Source organism: Vigna unguiculata, chromosome 6, assembly GCF_037176805.1.
Source record: "Vigna unguiculata cultivar grain cowpea cultivar isolate G323 ecotype 2 chromosome 6, ASM3717680v1, whole genome shotgun sequence".
Taxonomy (NCBI): domain Eukaryota; kingdom Viridiplantae; phylum Streptophyta; class Magnoliopsida; order Fabales; family Fabaceae; genus Vigna; species Vigna unguiculata.
The window spans coordinates 47,508,157-47,527,925 of NC_140797.1; the positions used below are offsets into that span (position 1 = coordinate 47,508,157).

The 19,769-nt window shown below is 31.6% G+C and overlaps 4 protein-coding genes across 4 annotated transcripts; 2 read left to right on the plus strand and 2 right to left on the minus strand.

Annotated features, from left to right (window-relative positions):
• The first annotated feature begins 1,409 nt into the window (after positions 1-1,409).
• Positions 1,410-2,809, plus strand: LOC114189267 (uncharacterized). Its single transcript, XM_028078001.2, has 2 exons — positions 1,410-1,857; positions 2,089-2,809. Exons 1-2 carry the CDS (start codon positions 1,434-1,436, stop codon positions 2,433-2,435), a joined length of 771 nt encoding a protein of 256 aa, XP_027933802.1. The 5' UTR covers positions 1,410-1,433; the 3' UTR covers positions 2,436-2,809.
• A 4,171-nt stretch (positions 2,810-6,980) lies between these two features.
• Positions 6,981-7,893, plus strand: LOC114188625 (uncharacterized). The gene is made up of 2 exons (XM_028077192.2): positions 6,981-7,362; positions 7,516-7,893. Exons 1-2 carry the CDS (start codon positions 6,981-6,983, stop codon positions 7,857-7,859), a joined length of 726 nt encoding a protein of 241 aa, XP_027932993.2. The 3' UTR covers positions 7,860-7,893.
• A 1,646-nt stretch (positions 7,894-9,539) lies between these two features.
• On the minus strand, positions 9,540-15,718 carry LOC114187836 (Tetratricopeptide repeat (TPR)-like superfamily protein). Its single transcript, XM_028076213.2, has 5 exons — positions 14,041-15,718; positions 11,852-12,036; positions 11,592-11,762; positions 10,351-10,803; positions 9,540-10,262 (listed from the first exon to the last, which is right to left on the minus strand). The coding sequence occupies exons 1-5, from the start codon at positions 15,539-15,541 to the stop codon at positions 9,822-9,824; spliced, it is 2,751 nt and encodes a 916-aa protein (XP_027932014.1). The 5' UTR covers positions 15,542-15,718; the 3' UTR covers positions 9,540-9,821.
• Positions 15,719-18,187: 2,469 nt separating this feature from the next.
• Positions 18,188-19,593, minus strand: LOC114187712 (syntaxin-125-like). The gene has a single exon (XM_028076035.2). It carries the CDS (start codon positions 19,289-19,291, stop codon positions 18,377-18,379), a length of 915 nt encoding a protein of 304 aa, XP_027931836.1. The 5' UTR covers positions 19,292-19,593; the 3' UTR covers positions 18,188-18,376.
• Positions 19,594-19,769: the final 176 nt, after the last annotated feature.

Below are 19,769 nucleotides of genomic sequence, written 5' to 3' on the forward strand. Positions count from 1 at the left end.
AAATTTATTTACTTTTTTATTTTTCATATTTACTTTTTTTTATTAATAACCCCTAATTTTGTTATAAAATTTTTCATATTTTTAAATTTATTTACATTTTTTTTTCTTCAATTCAATTTTAGTTAAAGTGTTATGGACTTTGATTAAGATTGAAATATTATTGGTTTGATTGAGATTTATGTGTTATAATCTCTATATTTTTTTTATAAATATTATTTTAGACTATTATTTGTGTTTTTTATTTAATTGGCTTCATCGATTATTTTATTGTTGATCTTATATCATATTTATTATCAATTAATACTATTTAAGACTATAATAATAGTGTTTTGTCTGCTAATGTTAAATAGTACTTTTTCAATTTTATATTAATTGAAATTGTTTTTACTTGATGTTAATATGAATGTTAGTTTTTTTCTTCTCGAATAACAATGAAATAACTATTTTTTTTAGTTAGTATCAATTTTTTTTATCAACGTAAATAACAATTTTTAATTTATATTATTCATTTTTTTTTATATTATAGACCATTGTAATGTTAGTTAAAAAACATCGACAAATTTCACGAAAGAACTGTTATTCTTAATTTAAATGTTTAAATTTTGAATAATTTTTAGATAATTGTAAAAAGTAAAATACTATTATTATTAAGCATAATATGAAGCTACAATCATATAACATACATTTTGTTTGATATTTACTTTTCTAACATTACATCAAATCATTTTCTAAATATAATATATTATCATGTTATTGTATGATTTAAAAATCATACAAATATGAAAAAAAAATTATTAGTTTTTCTAAATATTCACACAATTTATCCAATAAATTAAAGAAAGCATAATTTTTACGTAGAAAGAAATTATTTGATTTGAAATTGATTATATAAATATATTCAATTTAAAATTTAAATTTCGTAACATAGTTTCCACTTTTACGAAATACATAGTTAATATTTTGAAATTTAATTCATACTCATTCTTATTCCAGTTAAATTAAATCTATTATCCATTTAATTTTATTTTTCTATCATTAGTCAAATCTACTTTAAATGCTATATTCATTTTTTCTGACAGTCAACCCATATTATTTCCACACACACTCTTCTCTCTCTTTCTTTCTTTTTTTTATTTCCTTTGTCATTATCTTGAATTCTACGGTTAAACGTCGTAGTTAATATTTAATATGAAAATTCATTTATTCCTGCTAAAGAAAGTAAAAAAGAAAAAATAGTAAGAAGCCCCACTGAGAAAAGAACAAATAAAAGGGATAGGAGGGGCCTACACGGCATAGAGAGATGATGAAGTCCCACATTTCAACGGCTGAGATATAACGAAGAGTGTGGTCCCACAGTCTTCCCATCTCTATAAATTATTCCCACTCCGACATACCTCCTTCTCATCACTCTCATCATCCCATTCCTTCAAATCATGCGCACTTGGAAACTTCTCCTTCTCTGGTTCGCTCTCATGTTTGCGGCCATGGGAGTCAAAGTGTCTCTTCCCATCGCCGCCACCCACCTCCCTCTCCTCTGGAACTTCCTCCTCCTCTGCTTCAAGCCTCCTTACCTCTTCATCCTTCTCAACACCATCATCATCTCCATCCTCGCTTCCTCCAGGTTCCACCACTCCAAACCTCAACCCGATCCAATTCCTCCCACACCTCTTCAACCCAAATCCCTATCGGTTAACGCCTCACCCGTGCTCCAAGAACAAGAAGTGCAAAAGGAAGTAATCCACCAAGAAATCACAGTCAAGAGAACAGACTCAACGGAGGAGATTCCACCGTCCACGGAGAAGCCTCTCGTGTCCGCTCGCTTCACTCACCGGAAATTCCTTAAATCCCCTTCCGAAGGTATACATACTCACCTATTAATTATTATTCAGTTTAATAATGATTATATAATGTTAGTGAAAAACTGTATTCTTATAATGTATAATCTGTGATAATTTATTCTGTCATTACTGTTTCCCTACGTTAAAAAAATGTATAGCAGTTAAGTTTGAAAACGCGGAAGTTATTGTCGTTTTGCAAGTTGCATGTAGCGGCTTTCAAATAAGGTTGACTGAACTAAATAATGTGCAGGTGGGAGAGCGTTGAAGGTGGTGGCTAAGGCCAAACGCCACGAAACGTTGGAGAGCACGTGGAAGGCCATAACGGAAGGTCGATCCGTGCCATTGAGCAGACACATGAAGAAGTGTGACACGTGGCAGAGCCGCGGCAACCTCGCTCCGCCTCTTGAAAACAAGTCCGACGAGACCTTCCCCGACGTTTCCACCGCCGGGAGGCTGCGGAAAGAGCCGTCGCTGAGTCAAGAGGAGCTGAATCGGCGCGTGGAAGCGTTCATACGGAAGTTCAATGAGGAGATGAGGTTGCAGAGACAACAATCCTTAGAACAGTACATGCAGATGGTTAACCGCGGTGCCGCTTAATCTCCATGAATTAATATTTTGTTAGTTTCATTTTACAGAAAAAAAGGAAGAAAAAACAGTGTAAATAGTTGAATAGGAGTATAGACAGTGATAGTTTTGCAGTTGGACTATTGTTTTCTTTATTTTATTTTATTGGCATATAAGTTTAGGGTTGGGTTAGGATGATGATCATTGTTATTTTTTGTGGCTATGTATGATCCATATCCCAAATATGTGGTTCAAGTTAAACATGAATTAGATAGGATAGAAATACAGAAGAAACAAATGGGGAACTTAATTAGGATTAGATATGTTCCTCTTTGTAAATCTTTTGGGGGTCAATATTTTTTAAACCTCTTTCTCTCTGGTCAATACAATTGTTCTTATTTGTGTAATCTTGTTTGTTTAGAAGCACTTCAAACAAAGAAAAAAATAAATTAAATTTTCATATTTAAAATTAGCTTATCCAAAAGTTAAAATAAGAATTTAGATGGTTATACATATCCTTACAATTAGTTTACTTTAAGTAAACTCCTTTGAGCAATTAATTTATCAATGTAAACAGTTCTTAACCTTTGTGTTTTAATAGTTTTATGCATATTATCTAATAAATAAATAATAAAACCTATGCAACATTTCATATATAATTTTTTTTTTTGCTTTTAAATCAAACAATCTTATTACTTTTATAGACATTTATTTTAAAAATATAAAAAAAATACTTGAAAATTTTTAATATAAACTCAATTAAAAATATTAGTATTAAAATTAATTATATTCATAAAAATAAAACAACACTCGAACACGAACTAAGACAAATATGTGAAAGCCCATAAAGTTAATATTTGCAAAAGAAGAAAAAAAATAATGTGAAAAGAAGAAGTGAAGTTTGAAACTTTGACTATTAGATCACCGGCTTTCGTCTTGTGAACGTCCACACAGTTTAAACGGACTAAAGTCAACCCAAAAACAGAAAATATTTTAAAAAATAAATATGTACAAATCAAAAATTATATTCCCTTCTAAATAATCAGTGAAGAGCTAACGAGACACGTTACTAAAAAAACAATTAACGAATGAAAGACTCATCAAAAAAATCACAACCAAAACAAAAATGAATATCATGTAAATTTGACCACATATACTGGGAACGTGTTAAGCAACACCATATCCTTCCAAACATATATTTTCAACATTTTAAATCGGCCTATTTTTATACACATACATTTGTGTTCTTTAAAACTTTTTAGAAAAAAATATTACATATTATTAGTACACACCACCCTAATAATCCCTAATAATGGGGTTCTAAAAAAAATATCTTTCGTCCTTCTATAACTATTATCAGTGTTTTTGTTTTAATTCATATGGTTACGATAATTAAAGATTTTATGGTTATAGATATATTTGATATTATTTTTAATTCAAAATCTTAATACAATAAGATTATGAGTTTTTTATTTTATATAATGTTTAATTTTATTTTATTTATTTAATGTGAGACTTGAACACTTAGATTATTTTTAATATCATTTGAGTGGACATGTTCAAAGACTATTAGATTATTAAATGTTGTACTAGTTTTTTTTTTGTTTTTTAAAAATTATTTTTTTCTTTTTACTTTTATCTCATTCTTACCCGGTAATTGACATTTGGTGGTATTATTTAAATTTATCACATTCCTAATAAACAATGACATTTTTGAAGACTTATTTAAATTTTTTACATTTAAAAATCTCATTCACAATTTTTTATTTACTAAAGATATAAACTTTTGTGTATTTCATTCAACTTTATAGTGATTTAAAAGTTGAACATTTTCAACTTTAAAAGTTATGGAGGAATTTGTGTGATCCTTTTCATGCTAATTCGTAAAGTAAAAACCGCAGGAATCCTGATTCAAGTAATACTAGTAATTAACACAGGAAACATGCATCTGATTAACTAGGTTTTATTATGTGACATCATTGGCTAAGCTTTATTATTAGGTCATAGTTATCCTAATTTAGGAGTAGTGGATAGTTGCGCCATTAATCTAAAATTCTCCAGAAAATGCGAACATTGCATTCATGGAAAGGAAGTAGTTGTCCGGTGTGTATCATCTTAGTGATGATCTTTCTGTCTTGAGATTTTTTAAAGTATAATGTTTTTCTATAGATTAGAAGACACCAACAAGTTAGTTTGAAGTCCAAATACACTTCTAACATAATGTTTTCAGAATCAATTGTTTCCTGTTTTGGCCATTCATCGTTGCTAAAATTAAACACAAGGATAACAATCAATCAGCTTTATTTTCAAATTCAATGAATCATCTAATTAATGATAATGGATCAAAATTCATCCAAAATAATTTTACCATATATTACATCTATAGATAGGATTTTATCATAAGGAGAGACAACACTGATGAGACTTGAATCCAATTACGTAATGTATTATTTCCAATTTTTATCCAAAAATCTTAAAACAATAAATTTATGAGTCTTCATTTTTATACGATGTTTTACTTCCTCATTTCTAAATATGAGACTTAGAGTAATATTCAAATTTTTTTTAATACCCTCTCCTCTTTCTTGCTCTCCCCACCACCTCTCCTCTATTTCTCTCCCATCCCAAGCATCATTAGTTCTTTCATTATTGTGGTTAAAATACTTATTAATTAGATATTTATTCCTTTAGTCATTTAACATAACCCCTTTGCTATATAAATAACTCCTTAATATTTTTAACTAAACTAATATTGTGTTGTTGTATGAAACATGAAAATTGAAGATTGAAGGTAGCATTTTATCCCAGTTTTCCAATTTTAAAAATAACTCTGCTTCCTTAGAATTTTCAAATCAATGTAATCATATACCTTTCCAATAATACAGGAAGATAATCTTCTTAAAAAGATAATTAGTCAGTTATGATGAGATGAGTATCATTAAAATTGTTTATTATAGCAACGCCATCGTTGACGCGGTTGCTGTTGACCATGCACTTCTTTCCCTTGCAGTTATATATTAATTTTAAAAGAATGGGAAGAACATTATTAATTATATATATATTTTAATAACATAACAAATATTTAGTTTGTAAAACATATTATATTCTCTCTTTTTTTGTTGAGTTGAGACTTTTTGTTTTGAATAAAAAAAATTGTTTAAAATGATTAAACAGATAAATTACTAAAAAAATAATAATAGTCATAAAAAATCTTAAGATTTAGGTTTCTGAAATAAATAAAAAAAATGGTTTTATGATGGTTAGTAAATAATATCTTAACTGTTAAAATAAAATAAATGCGGTAACGCATAGAATAAATAATATCTATGACATTCTACAATAAGTTATATTTTCAAAACTATTAAATAAATTAATTTTATTAAAATAGAAAATTATGTAAGTTTGTATTTGTATCATATATATACCTTATATAGGTTAGAAGAAAAAATAAAGACTCGTTAATCCAAGTAAAATATAATTAGCTGGGATATATATATATATATATATATATATATATATATATATATATATATATATATATATATATATATATATATATATATATATATATATATATAATATTTTTAAAAGAAGTAAAATATTTAGTCTAAAAAATTAATTATATTTTTATTTAATTTACAAAATAGCCACAAAATTACTTTATATCAGGTTTTTGAAAATTACGAAAGAAGTCATATATTTTGGTGTAAAATAATTTAGCTATTTTTTAAAAAACAGAAGATAATATATGCCTTTTGTAGAATAATTGATGCTTAAGAACACTGAAAAGAAGTTGTCTCTTAAATAACACTAATTCTTGTCTTTAATGTAAGACAAACTGTAAAATAAATTTATATCTTGAAACAACATTTGTAGTTTTTATAAATGAAAAAAAATGTTGCTTAGTCCAATTAAATATTACACATAGATATATGTTTTTTATTAATAAATAAATTTTTTTAATATTAATAATTCCGATAAGTTTGATAGTTTTAATGTGATCTATTTTTTAATATTAATATTATTTTATAATTCTTATTTCAATTATCTTTATAGTAGGTATATTAAGTAATTTTCATTGCAATTATTATAGCATGATCAAGGCATATAAAATTTAATAATGTGATAGGACAAACAAGTTTAAAAGGGTAATTATATTAATAAATAGTTAAAAAAATAATTTAGTATGAACTTATGTTATTTAAGTAAGAAATTTATAATTATAAATAATTAGATTGCTTAAAAGTAAACATTGTATCTAAAAGAAAACAATTTAATAAATTGAAAGAATTTTTATTCTTAATTTAAATGTCTAAAATTTGAATAAACTTTAGATGATTATAAATTGAAATACAATTATTGTTATTAAGCATGTAATGTGAAGCTACAATTATTAAGCATACAACATTCATTTCTCTAACACTAAATTAAATTCCCTCTGCATAAAAACTAAATAAAAAAACTATATAATATCATCAGATTGTAGGATTTAAAAATCATACAAATATGAAATAAAATTTTATTAAATTTTCTAAATCTCTCATCACTCTCATCTTATTCCTTCAAAACCTCCAAAACATGCGTACATGGAAACTTCTCCTTCTTTGGTTCGCTCTCATGTTCGCGGCCATGGGAGTGAAAGTGTCTCTTTCCATCGCCGCCACCCACCTCCCTCTCCTCTGGACCTTCCTCCTCCTCTGCTTCAAACCTCCTTACCTTTTCCTCCTTCTCAACACCATCATCATCTCCATTCTTGCATCCTCCAGGTTCCACCACTCCAAACATCAATCCGATCCAACTCCTCCGCCACCGCTTCAAGAACAAGAGGTGGAAAAGGAAGTAATCCACCAAGAAGTCACAGTCAAGAGAACAGACTCAACGGAGATTCCATCGCTGATGGAGAAGACTCCTGTGTCTGCTAGCTTCACCCCCCGGAAGTTCCTTAAATCCACTTCTGAAGGTATAATCTGTGATAATTTATTCTGTCATTACTGTTTCCCTACGTTAAAAAAAATGATTAGCAGTTAAGTTTGAATTCGCGGAAGCTATTGTCGTTTTGCAAGTTGCATGTAGCGGCTTTCAAAGAAGGTTGACTGAACCAGAGAATGTGCAGGTGGGAGAACGTTGAGGGTGGTGGCCAACGCCAAACGCCACGAAACGTTGGAGAGCACGTGGAAGGCCATAACGGAAGGTCGATCCGTGCCATTGAGCAGACACATGAAGAAGTGTGACACGTGGCAGATCCGCGGCAACCTCGCTCCGTCTCTTGAAAACAAGTCCGAGACCTTCACCGACGTTTCCACTGCCGGGAGGCTGCGGAAAGAGCCGTCGCTGAGTCAAGAAGAGTTGAATCGACGCGTGGAAGCGTTCATACGGAAGTTCAACGAGGATATGATGTTGCAGAGACAACAATCCTTAGAACAGTACATACAGATGATTAACCGCGGTGCCGCTTAATCTCAACGAATTAATATGTTATTAGTTACATTTTACAGAAATAGGAAAAAAAAAAAACAGTGTAAATAGTTTAATAATAGTGGTTTTTTTTTTTTTAATTTCAGAAACCATTTGACGTTAAATTTGTAATTTTATTTGACAAACCGAGTAAGTCATCAAGGTGGTGGAAGATGAAAAGTGAAGTCGTGTGTAACAAGACTACTTCACTTCTCCCCCAATACAAAAACTGTCCTTGTAGAGGATGTTCTTGTTTTTCTTGAAAAAAAAAAACAGAAATAAGCTGGACAGAGAATGACTTCATTTATAATATCCTTCTTTATCCTAACGACTTGATTCTATTAGAAAAAAAAAATTAACATTTTATTTCAAATAAATACTCAAATACAATTTTGCCAATAATAATAGATGGACCGTGATAGTTGAAAAAAGGCACATGTAAAATACATAATTATCAATTTTCAATTTATACTATTTTTTATATTTTTTTTAGGTCAATCAATATTATTGCATGTCGTATGTATATCTTGGTAGTTTTTTTTTTAATTTCATCATATTTAAATTTTTACGAAATTTTATCGTTTAATTTTTAGTACTTTTTTCTTTTTATAATACTGAAATAGATAAGTAACGAAAGACATCTTTAACAAAATGGCATAAAAAATGGCTTGAGGATATTTGGTTATGTTATTTATTAGTTTAGGCCAGACAGGATGTAATAAGATTCATGTTCTTGTAATTATGGCATATAATTTTATAGTCAGTTATATGTTATGATAAAATATCAAATAATGGGGTTCTATACATTTTTTTTCCTTCATCGATTCGTACATAAAATCAATAGTTTCCTGTTTTGGCCACCCAAGTAAACTGGTGAATTTTGTAACCATAGTTTTTCTTTTTTTACTGAGATAAGTAGATGTTAGCACTAGGCTTTCTTTACTTTCGGATTCTTTAGAAGAGTTTCACATTTATGACATGATAAGCATATGCCTGCATTCTTTATAGCGCGTTCATGACTTGCAAAATTCATCGTGAAAATTAGCAGCTGATTTTTCAAACTAATACGACACCCAGCTGGACTATCAATACTTTAGTGCGGGATTAGGTTTCCCTATCGTGGTCATACATGTTTCCGACTTATAACGTGAAGGTGGGAGAGTTTAATGTCTGGTTGGGATAATAGTTTCATCACAAAGATGAGTATAGATAAAATAATGAGTGAGAAATTTTCAAAACTGGAAAACTACGCCAATAACCCAGTTTCTATGTAAAATTATGGCATCATGTAAAATTCGCCTTCTAGTGAATTACTCCCTGAAGCTGCGTGCATTAAATTTCAAGAATGTCAACTCACAAAAACGGAAAACATGTCCAAATAAATTATTTACAGAGTAAGATTGCAAAGCATCATTTTCTCCAATGTAACATAAAAATAATTTTTATGTTTGAAGGTTTCAAGCCAATATACATCATCGAGAGAGAAAGACTAACAAAAAGTTTAGGGATATGGATAGGATCCATATTTAAAGAACATAATAGTACTGTGCAACTTGATTCAACAGACCTGATCAATGACAAACACAAATTTTTCGTTCCAGATTTGAGTCTCATGGATGTTAAATGCTGCCATTTGCAGTAAGAACCCCAGTAACACAATATTTACTCAGTATCAGCCATGGATTTGACAATTACAGTACCAAACTTGATTAATTAAGCTATTGAATTTAAGGGTACAAATCATGGCTGCAAAATTAAATTGTACATTTTTTTTTCTATTTTTGACAAATTATGTCAGCAACCATGTACCCTGTTTTGTACTACACTGTGATCTGATAACTTGATGCACATTGCAGGAAAATTATCTAATAAATGTGATCTTTGGATAGATTGATAGTACATAGTACAAACCAAAACTAATTTCACACCTATCAAAATTTTATCTGGAAGACCTAGACCGAGTATCTAATTTCGTTTTAGCCTCTTTATTCTCTCAAGAGCACCAAGCCGATTTTCGTTGTCCTTATCTTTAGCCGCATCTACCTCTCCATTCTTTTCATCCTCGTCTCTCTTTCTAATCAAACCACCAAACACAGCAGAAGGAACATCTTTTTGTGCAATTTCAATCTTATCATCATCATCAGAATCACTTTCTTCTGGTAACTCGATATCCTCGTGATTTGCATTAGTTTTTATCCCTCCATCAGACTGAGATTCCACTCCAGCACTCACAAACCCAACTTTCCTATCTTTTGTCACTGTATTGTCAGCTGCTGGTGCTAATTGCCTTTCTAAAGCAGCCATTTCGTCCTCAGGGATCCCAGCCTGTTTTAACTTGTCTTTTGCTTCATCAAGATTCACAGTTTGATCCTTCTGCATTAGATATTCGGGCAGTATAAAATGTGTCTGAAAAAACAATAGAAGCAAGATTAGAAAATATGCCAGATATCAAGGTTACAGTCTCACAAAAGAAAATATTAAAAGTCAAAGTAACCTGGCTGTAGCTTGCAGAGACACTTCGCTTAATACGAAGCATTTCTCTGAAAGTATCTTCATTCCCATGCTGAACCTCAAACTCGTGCCACTTATTCCAAAACTCAGGATCAGATCGTGGATCTGCAAACTGAGACGCAAATACATATATTCCACGGGCCCGGTCAATTTCTCCCAAGCTTTTTTCAAGCTCAGCATACTTCAAACACATGGTTTTGACATCCTTGTCTGGAAGACCAGATTCAATTGCCTGCTCATAGATCTCTCTTGTTTTGGGCACACCAAATATCTCAGCTGCACGAGAAATGTATATCTCATACATGCTTAACTTCTCATTGTTAGGAACAGCCTTAGTTGCTTGATCATAAACCTTCATAGCTCGCTTCGCTAGACCATAGTCCTCCTCCAGCTTGGCATATTGCAGGTAAAGTGGCTTCACTTGATCAGCAGGGGCCTGCTTGGCAAGCATGATCCAGAAGAAGGATTACGTTAGAATTGTAATGCATTAAAAGAATTCATAAAGTAATATTCAACACAGGAATATAGTATATCCATAATGATGCGTTTTGACCACAAAAAGGTCCAATAAATTATCTATCTACATCCATCGAAAATCCAATTCAATTGATCGTTGCTAAATTAGAAAGTCTTTGATCAGATTGAATGAATTGTAAAATTAAACGGAAGGATAACACAATCCATCTACTTTTATTATCAGATCCGATGCATCATCTAATTAATGAAAATGGATCAAAATTATTTCAAAATAATTTTATCATATTTAATTTTTTTAATACTCTCTCCGCCATCTCTCCTCTATCTCTCCCATCCCGAGAATGTTAGCATCATTACCCTTTCTGGCCAGGCCTTCTTGCAATCAAGATTCAGTTCCAAAATGACATAACAAATTGTTTTTCTTAATCATGCTACTATATGCATCACGTAACATGTGATTGGAATCCTTATTGCACAAAAAGCATACCATTTAAAAAACAAATACAAAATAAAAACTAAATAAGTTCACTAAAAACCATAGAAAAGTTGTTACAAACACGCTTCATGGATGGAATTGATTGGAATTTTTAAATGGAGTTTTAATTGATAAAAATGGATTATTTTATCTAATCAACTAATCAGACTAAGAATTTATCCAATCCATCCTTTTTGACACCCTTAAATCTTTGCTAAAGTATCATCAAGTAAAACTTGTGAAGAAATTGTACTTAAAGAAATTGTGCATACCGATTCAACTGCATTTTCAAATAATTCTCTCGCTCGTTCCAATTTATTCTTTCCATATCTCTTCACAAATTTAGAGAGATAAGTAACCCATATGTCTTTAACATGAGGGTACTTAAATATCTTTACTCCTCTTTCATAAACTTTAAAAGCATCTTCAAAGTACTTATGTTCCTGCATAAATCAATGAAAAAAGTTATCAATAAGCCAAAATCAACTCAGAAAAATCCATAAGATTTCTGCACAAAAACAGTACAACCTACCTCCAGAAAGTATGCATAATTGATGATTATTTGTGGTGTGGCTATTCGTAAATCCAAAATTCGCTCATAAACCGCACGTGTAGATTCCAAAGAACCTAGGCTTTCCTCCAAATCAACATAAAACGTCCATAATCTCAAGGATTTATGTAGCTTCATCTGGACTGGTTCATTCCCATCCGCAGCCACTAGAAGTAAGGCATAAGGCAATTGAAAAGTTAGTCCACTCTCCATAACAACATTTCTTGGGTGGGGACAATATGGATTGTAACAAATTCGATCCATATACAAACAAAAACCACTTAAAGGGGTTTGAATTTAAAATCCAATCCGTTTTATTTAAAACCAGTTAGAATTTTTTTATAAATCAGTTTTACAAGCTATTTTAAACCATAACTCAGTTATGAACAAATTTTTGGCTGAACATGCTTATGTAGGATATTCTTAAAGCAATTACATATAAATAGCGACAGCTGAAAAAAGACCAAAGATGTTTTCATACAATTTTTTTTTTCATATAATAACGGAATGCAACTGCACAACTAGACCATCAGCATTCTGACTCAAAGGATGTGATAACTAATAATTTAATAAGCAAAACAAGGCCATATAGAATGAGACTGCAATAACATGGTCGCACTACAAATACCAACTAAATTCCCATCCAGCATCTTTATAAGCTAGCTAGAGCAACATGCTGTGCCGATAAGCCAATAATGACCCTCATTAATATGTCAGATACCATGGCACTAGAAAAGGCCAGGCATATATGAATACACAATAAAAGGACGGACTAACAATAATGAAGGTGTAAAAAAATAGAGACCCGGTGGGTAGCTTTTCCCCCTTACTAAAATAGGCAATTACTATAAATATTATTAGAAGAAAAAAGACCAAAGCTAGTGTCATACATATATTTTTTATCATACAAGAAAATGTAACTGCACTACCAGATCATTGGCCTTCTAACTCACAGGATCTGATATGAAACCAGTTATTGAAGTAGCTCATCCAAAATGTAAACCTCCGGAAACTGGTTTCCTTAACTTTATAAAGTCCAACCAAGAATTTCACAACCATACAGGGTCATTTAGAATGAGACCATGATAGTAAACTCTATAAAATGATGTGGCCAACTACAATTATTAAATCCTACCCTCGACTAAATTCTCAATTCTACACTTGTCAAAGCTAGCTAGAGAAACGAGTTGTGCTGATAAGCAAATAGCAACCCTCATTATTCTATAACACAAACTAATAAGAAGTAGGTTACCATGATATTTTAAAGGTCAATCACATTTGAACACACAATAATAGGACTAAAAAATAGCAGCACACTAAATAGCTTTGCCCCCTTTACTTATCAGGATCCAAGTAACCAAAGCAATTAAATCCTGCATACACCAAACAAGCTCATTGACACTAACAACATGCCGACAGGATCAAAATAACAAGCCAAAAGGAACACAACGACAATCCCTTCAAAGCCTTGCATATAGCACATAATAACCATTCATACAATACAACACACTTCATTAACACAAGATATTTATCTTTTGAACATTGTCATTGAATAACAGAAAACAGCATCAAATGCAAATGTAATTATCTTATATTCTTGTTACATGATCTAAACGTATGATTACTAGTAGGACTAGGACACACAAAAACTACAGATCCAGATGCAAGCCAACTCTTTATGTTCCAGAGATATCAGGTTTACAAAAGTCAGTAGAAGTAGGTCTTGAGAAATCCTTTTTCTCCCAATAAATCATTTCTTAGGAGCCACAACAAGCAAACGCAACTCTCTTGGTTAAACCAAGACGCAGAATAACAAATGCAGAAAAAATCTCAAAGTTAGCTGAAGAAATATTGATGAAATTGAAGTCACAGCTGGTGCTTTACAAGGCATTTTGGTGACTATGGCTGTGAATAATATCATGCAAATCTTGTTTTTTGATGAATAACCTCATAGTATTATTTTCATGAAGTAGATCCTTAAATTGAAATTCAAGACTGAATGGAGACTAGAAACAGAACAGCATTTACAAACCATATAGATTTCAATTGAACACGAAAACTCATCCGCTAAAGTTGATTTGAAAAGGTCAGGACTGGCCAGATTAAACTTACAAGCTTGGGTCGATTTTTCCGACACATAAGATAATGTGAACAAGGATAACTGAGGGTACCTTTTCGCTTCACCTCAACTGACGGCTCAGCTGTAGCCCGCCTCATCAGCTCAAGTGCTCCTTTGAAATTTTTATGCTTTAACTCCATTTCAGCCCACTCACACCAGACACTAGCCAGGTTATCCACAGTTTTGTAGTTTACCTGCACTGCCTTGTCAAATATGACACGGGCATTGGCAAGATCTTTGTGCTGTTCATACAATTTAGCAAACGCAACCCACAAAGTGTGAGGCTTTCCCACTGCCTTCATGGGATCAATCGTCCTCACCGCTTCAGTGTAAGTCAGTATCTGCTTGGTAGGATTCCTTTCAAAGAGCTTCACCCTCCTGTGCCACTGTTCTACATTATGAGGATTTTGACGCAAAAGCACACTGTTAGCCAATTCCGGCCTCCTCTCCATAAGGTAATCAAACCGAGCCAACCTCAAGTCTATGTCATTCTTGTCATTCAACCAAAACCCATGCAAAATCTTCCTCTCAAAATCCTCATCCACCAATCTTCCTTTAATACGAATATCCTCTTCTTCCACTTCCTCAAGGCCATTTTCCTCACCCTCATCATCTTCTTCATCACTCAGCCCCATCTCCTCCATCTTGTAAGCAAGCATGCTTTCTTCAAACTGCGAGTAAGAATCAAATATAACACTAAAATCCCTGACCGTGATAACAGTAGACATACCCTCCTCAAACACATCCCTAGCCTTCTCATGCAAACCCCTCCTAATGTAATACTCAGCAAGCGAAGTCCAAAGCCTTCCCACCTCATCAGTGAACTTCCTAATCCCACCCCTAATGATAGCGTCCACATTCAACCCAGAAACCTCATTGGCATGGCGTGTGAGCAAATCACATAACTCCAACCAAAGCCGGTGCTTGGTCTTACCCTTAATGGAGTAAAACTGGTCATCATTGAGGACGGAAGCCAGCCTCTCAGAAGCCTCTTGCCAGAGACTCGAATTAAGCAAAAACTCAATAAAATCCTCAATGTGAGAGGGGTCATACTTCAAATACCTGCGATAAACCCGAAGAGAAGTCTCAATTGGAATACCCTTCTGGCTCACGAACACAAGATAAGGTTCCCAGATACGGTCGTGCTGGGTGACGGGGAGGGCGCAAAGAGCCCTGTCGAAGGTCCTGCGAGTTCGAGTAACCAATTTCTGATTGGTTAGGGTTTGCAGATACATAATCCAAATCCGCGGCATCTTGTGCATGGTGACTAATGCACGCTCGAAAGTATTATTGAGCGTATCGTATTGAGAGTGAGTGACAGGGAGGTTGCGAACGAGGTCGAGGCGCTCGCGGAGGTACGCGTGCCACAGCTTGTAGCTTCCGGGAAGCGCCTTCAGTGCCCGCTCGTAAATCACGAAGCGCTTCTTGAACGGAGCTTCCGAACGTGCAATTAGGTAACGCCACCATAACTTAAGACTGAAAGGATTTCGAAGCACCTCCTCTTCGTACAAAAGGTCGTCTTCTGAGGGATACAAATCTTGCGGAATCGCCATTTACACTCTCTATAAAACCCTAACTAACTATAATGGTATGAGTGTTAGTGGGAGTAGAAGACTCCACGCTATGCCCTATTTGGACTTCAATGAACTTTTACCAAGCTTGCAATTCGCTGCAGCTAGCACCAGAGAGGCTTTCGGATCTCTGTCTTCAACTTCAACGTGATTTTCCCGTTCGAAAATGTTTCAATTTTCACCGGTTACTATATGTGGGCCGGGTTTCAACTGACATGAACACAGGTCCAATGCATAAAAAGCCCAATCTTGGCAATGTATTTAAGCTTTCACTTCTTCTTTTTTTTTTTTTTTTTTTATCTCGGACATGTCTCTTTAATCTTTAATCTAAGAGTCCCCCTGACAGCATATTTTCAGTTTTTTTGTGTTATCTTTTGTTACTGAGAATTCAAATTCGATTCATACACTTTTTCTTTGTATTCTCATGAATCTGACCAAGTTTAAATTTTTGATGGATAAAAAACATTCTAAATTATCTAATTTTGAAATTTATTGTATATAATGGAATTCAAAATCTAGAATATGTTATGTATTAAATAGTTTAAAATATATTTTAAATTAATTTAAAATATATTTTTGAATTTAAAAGTATATTTTAAATTACATAATTCAATAATATATTCTTAATTAAAAATATGCAATTTGATTATTATTACTCAATTACACGATTCAGAATATATTTTCAAATTTAAAAAATATATTTTAAGTTATACAATTTAAAACATAATTATAAGTTTCACGAGTTAAAAAATACTATTTATTTAACTAATATTTTATTATTAAGTGAGAAAAAAAATTACTTTTTATCTTCAAAAATGAAAAAATATATATGAGTGATAAGAATGGAATTAGTGGTGTTTAATTTTCGGACAAAAGAAAACATGTGAAATATAAAAATAAAAATACGTGAGAAACAAAAAATATAATGAAAGAAAATAACAAATATATCAATCAATTTATTTATTTATATTATATTTAATTTTATGTTTTATTAGTCGTTATCACTAAATATTATATTTTATAAAAATAATAAAAATTTTCCTAATTTAATTTTCAGTAATATAAAATATATTACTAATTTTAATTTTTTTTAAAAACTTTAGTGGAGCCATAACTTGTTTCATCAAGACTAAGATCCGACACTGATTCAGAAATGAAAAATGAAAAAAAAAAAGTAGATAAAAAAATAAATAAATGAATGAAATTTATATTGCTGTTCGCGAGAAATAAAAAGAATAAGTAAATGAAAAAGATAAAAGAAAAATAAGTTATTTGAACAGTGTACTGGAAACAAATATTGAACAAGAATTGAATTGAGTACATTTATAATAGTTTATCAAAAGACTAATCCCTACTGAAAGTTAAGGTGCATTTAAAATTGTTTGTCTGTGTCCTATCCAAATGAATTCCAAAATTTTCTTGTGACATCCATTGCTAGCCAAACCTAAATTCACTGGGTTGGGCTCTAATATATGTTAATTTTAACTATCAAAGTGAAATATAATGATGACAAAGGGTGAATTTTGTATAATCTATTTTAAAATATTTTAATAGAATAATTAGAATTTAGTTTTCTTATGTGTTTCTATAATTGTTTATTTCAAAAATAAGCATTTTTAATTAGTAATTTTTATTTATTTCTTAAATAAGTGATTATTTATAAAATTATTTTGTATATAGATATTTATTTTAAATTTAATCACACTGAATTAAATGATATGATTAAATGTAATGTGAGTTTTTTTTTTTACTTAGATGATGATAGAAAATTATAAATATTTTAGTTGTAAATAACATGAACTGAAATATGCTCAAATTATGTAAGTGAGGAGAGCAAATGAAAATTTAAAATTTCTTCATATTCAACAATTACATCTTATAGAATCAACTTCCACCAATATCAAATTAAAATTTTTTGTTAATTTTAATTTATTCCGTATATTATATGTAAAATAAAATTATATTTTTAAAGTTTTTTTATTATCTAATGTAAAATTTTATGAAACTTTAGTAATTTTTCATCAAGTTCCACCAACTAGTAATTACACGTTTTTTATCAACTGATATATTACATAACAGAATCAAATGTTAAGTATGATATGATTTTTTTTTTTTATAAATACAAATGTAATGAACTTTTTTTTAATTTGTTTATTATCTAAAATAGTAGTTTATAATTATAATTTTTAAATAACTATGTATGAAGTAGACAAATGAAGAAGAACAAATATACGAGAATAACAAAGAGAAACAGAAAATGGTGGAAGTTGAAAGATGAGAAAGGATATTTATTTGAAACCATTCATGTTATTCAAAATAAAGTAAAAAAATGCATTTTCTTAACCCTTCAATTTGGTCCCTTGTGAAAGATGTGTTAGAGGATGAGATAGATCTTATCTTCATTCATTCAAGTATAAATTGTTTGATATATTTTCATGATTTGCGTTTGTTCACATGTGTATTATTGATTAATTTCACTCATATCATTCTTGTGTGAATTATCATCAAAATGAAACTCGAGATGAGAAAGGGGAAATTGAATGAATTGTCACCAACTAAAGACTTTGAGGAGAAAATCTTGTTTCTACATGAGACCAAGGTATTAAAAGTGCTATAATAATTCAAGGGTTTGAGAAAGAAGAGACAAAATTAGAATCATTTAAAAAATGAATGAACCTCCTATTACATTGTTGTGATTATCCTGCTATTACAACTCTATGGGAATCTAAAATAGTCAGAATAACTTGATTTTGTGATTTTGTTGTCATCACATATGCAAAATCCAATGTTTGGTTGGTAAAACTGTGATGATAGTGTTCAATATAACAAGTGAGGCAAAAGTGATGTCAAGAGAGGAAACAAGAGCACAATGAGGAGAACAATGCCAAGAAGAATGGCATAACAAGTCCACTCTCTAGAGCTCTTTTGATACTCTCTAGCTTCATGAAGTTGCTCTGTTCCTCTTCTGACAAAAGAACTTGCATGTGCCACATTACTCTCGATGTTATTTAGTTGCTGACCTTGAGACTCTACAAGAGCTGCCATGTCTAAAAACACCTGATGCAACTCCATCAAGTTCTTCTCTATCTCCTTCACAGAATCATGTCTCTCTTGAATCTCCGATATAGTGTCCATTATCTGACCCCTACCCTGTTCTTGAATCGCCCTTTGAAGAAAACTCTCACTTTCGCCGCTTGATATCAAGTTCTCAATTGTATCTTCATCGGCCTTTTCTCCTGTTATGGTGAAGTACCTTCGTTCTACAGTTTCCTTGTACTCGTTTTGCATTCTTGCTCTCAACCCTTGAAAATCGTCCATCATGTCCTTCAATTTCTTCCCTAAGCCACTAACCACTGAGGTTCTGGTTCGATCTGTTGAGGAACCAGGACCACATCCTGGGAGGTTTCTATTGGCTGCATTTGAACGTTCCAAAGCTTCAAGCTTGCCCTTTATGAGTTTAACGCGTTTGAGAACCTGTTGAACATCTTGATCCATTTTGGCTCGAAGATCTTTCATGGTTTTAGCGTTATGGACAATCTTGCTCTCTTCATTCGACTCTTGCAATTTTCTATACAATTGCTCAACTGATCTCATGTCTTCCTTCACATTCTCCACCTCGTCAAAGAACTTATCCAGGTTCACATTTTCCTTTCCAGCCTCCACGTCATTCATTTGAGACTGATTATTCATTTCACTGTATTGTCTAAAGGAGCTTGAAAATAGGTCATTCATCTTGAACAACAACAATGGCTACCAACACTTGTTTTTTCTATTTATTTTTTCTTTTCTGTTACTTGATTTCTTGTGTTATTAGAAAATCAAGTAACAGAAAGATCAAAAGGGCACAAGTGATTTGATCAAACACAATAATTTGTGTTTGTTCCCTTTTGAATTGATTGTGTCCCTTTGAATATCCTCCTATAGATTATGATCAGTTTTACAAACAGGGAGGAAATACAAAAGTGACAAAGGGTAAAGAGAACCGATTGTCCCCAACAAAAATGTTTGGGACAAAGGTTCTTTTTTTTCTACTCGAGATGAAAGTATTAGAGGTGCATGGTTAATATGAAACCAGGACCAACCAAATTAACTTCATGCTAATAATAGAAAGGAAGTTTACAAGTTCAATTTACCAAAGTTAATTACTTGTATATTAACAAGTGGCAATGCGGTTTTTTCTGATAATATTTTATTTTCTCCTTTCAACTCA

Bases quoted from the DNA above. Each gene is read 5' to 3' on its own strand.
- LOC114189267 (XM_028078001.2), top strand. From the start codon at position 1,434: ATGCGCACTTGGAAACTTCTCCTTCTCTGGTTCGCTCTCATGTTTGCG. The intron at 1,858-2,088 runs GTATACATACTC...AATAATGTGCAG, and splicing joins CCTTAAATCCCCTTCCGAAG to GTGGGAGAGCGTTGAAGGTG.
- LOC114188625 (XM_028077192.2), top strand. From the start codon at position 6,981: ATGCGTACATGGAAACTTCTCCTTCTTTGGTTCGCTCTCATGTTCGCG. The intron at 7,363-7,515 runs GTATAATCTGTG...GAGAATGTGCAG, and splicing joins CCTTAAATCCACTTCTGAAG to GTGGGAGAACGTTGAGGGTG.
- LOC114187836 (XM_028076213.2), bottom strand. From the start codon at position 15,541: ATGGCGATTCCGCAAGATTTGTATCCCTCAGAAGACGACCTTTTGTAC. The intron at 11,763-11,851 runs GTAGGTTGTACT...TGATTTATGCAG, and splicing joins ATTATGCATACTTTCTGGAG to GAACATAAGTACTTTGAAGA. The intron at 10,263-10,350 runs GTTACTTTGACT...TTGTTTTTTCAG, and splicing joins TCTCTGCAAGCTACAGCCAG to ACACATTTTATACTGCCCGA.
- LOC114187712 (XM_028076035.2), bottom strand. From the start codon at position 19,291: ATGAATGACCTATTTTCAAGCTCCTTTAGACAATACAGTGAAATGAAT.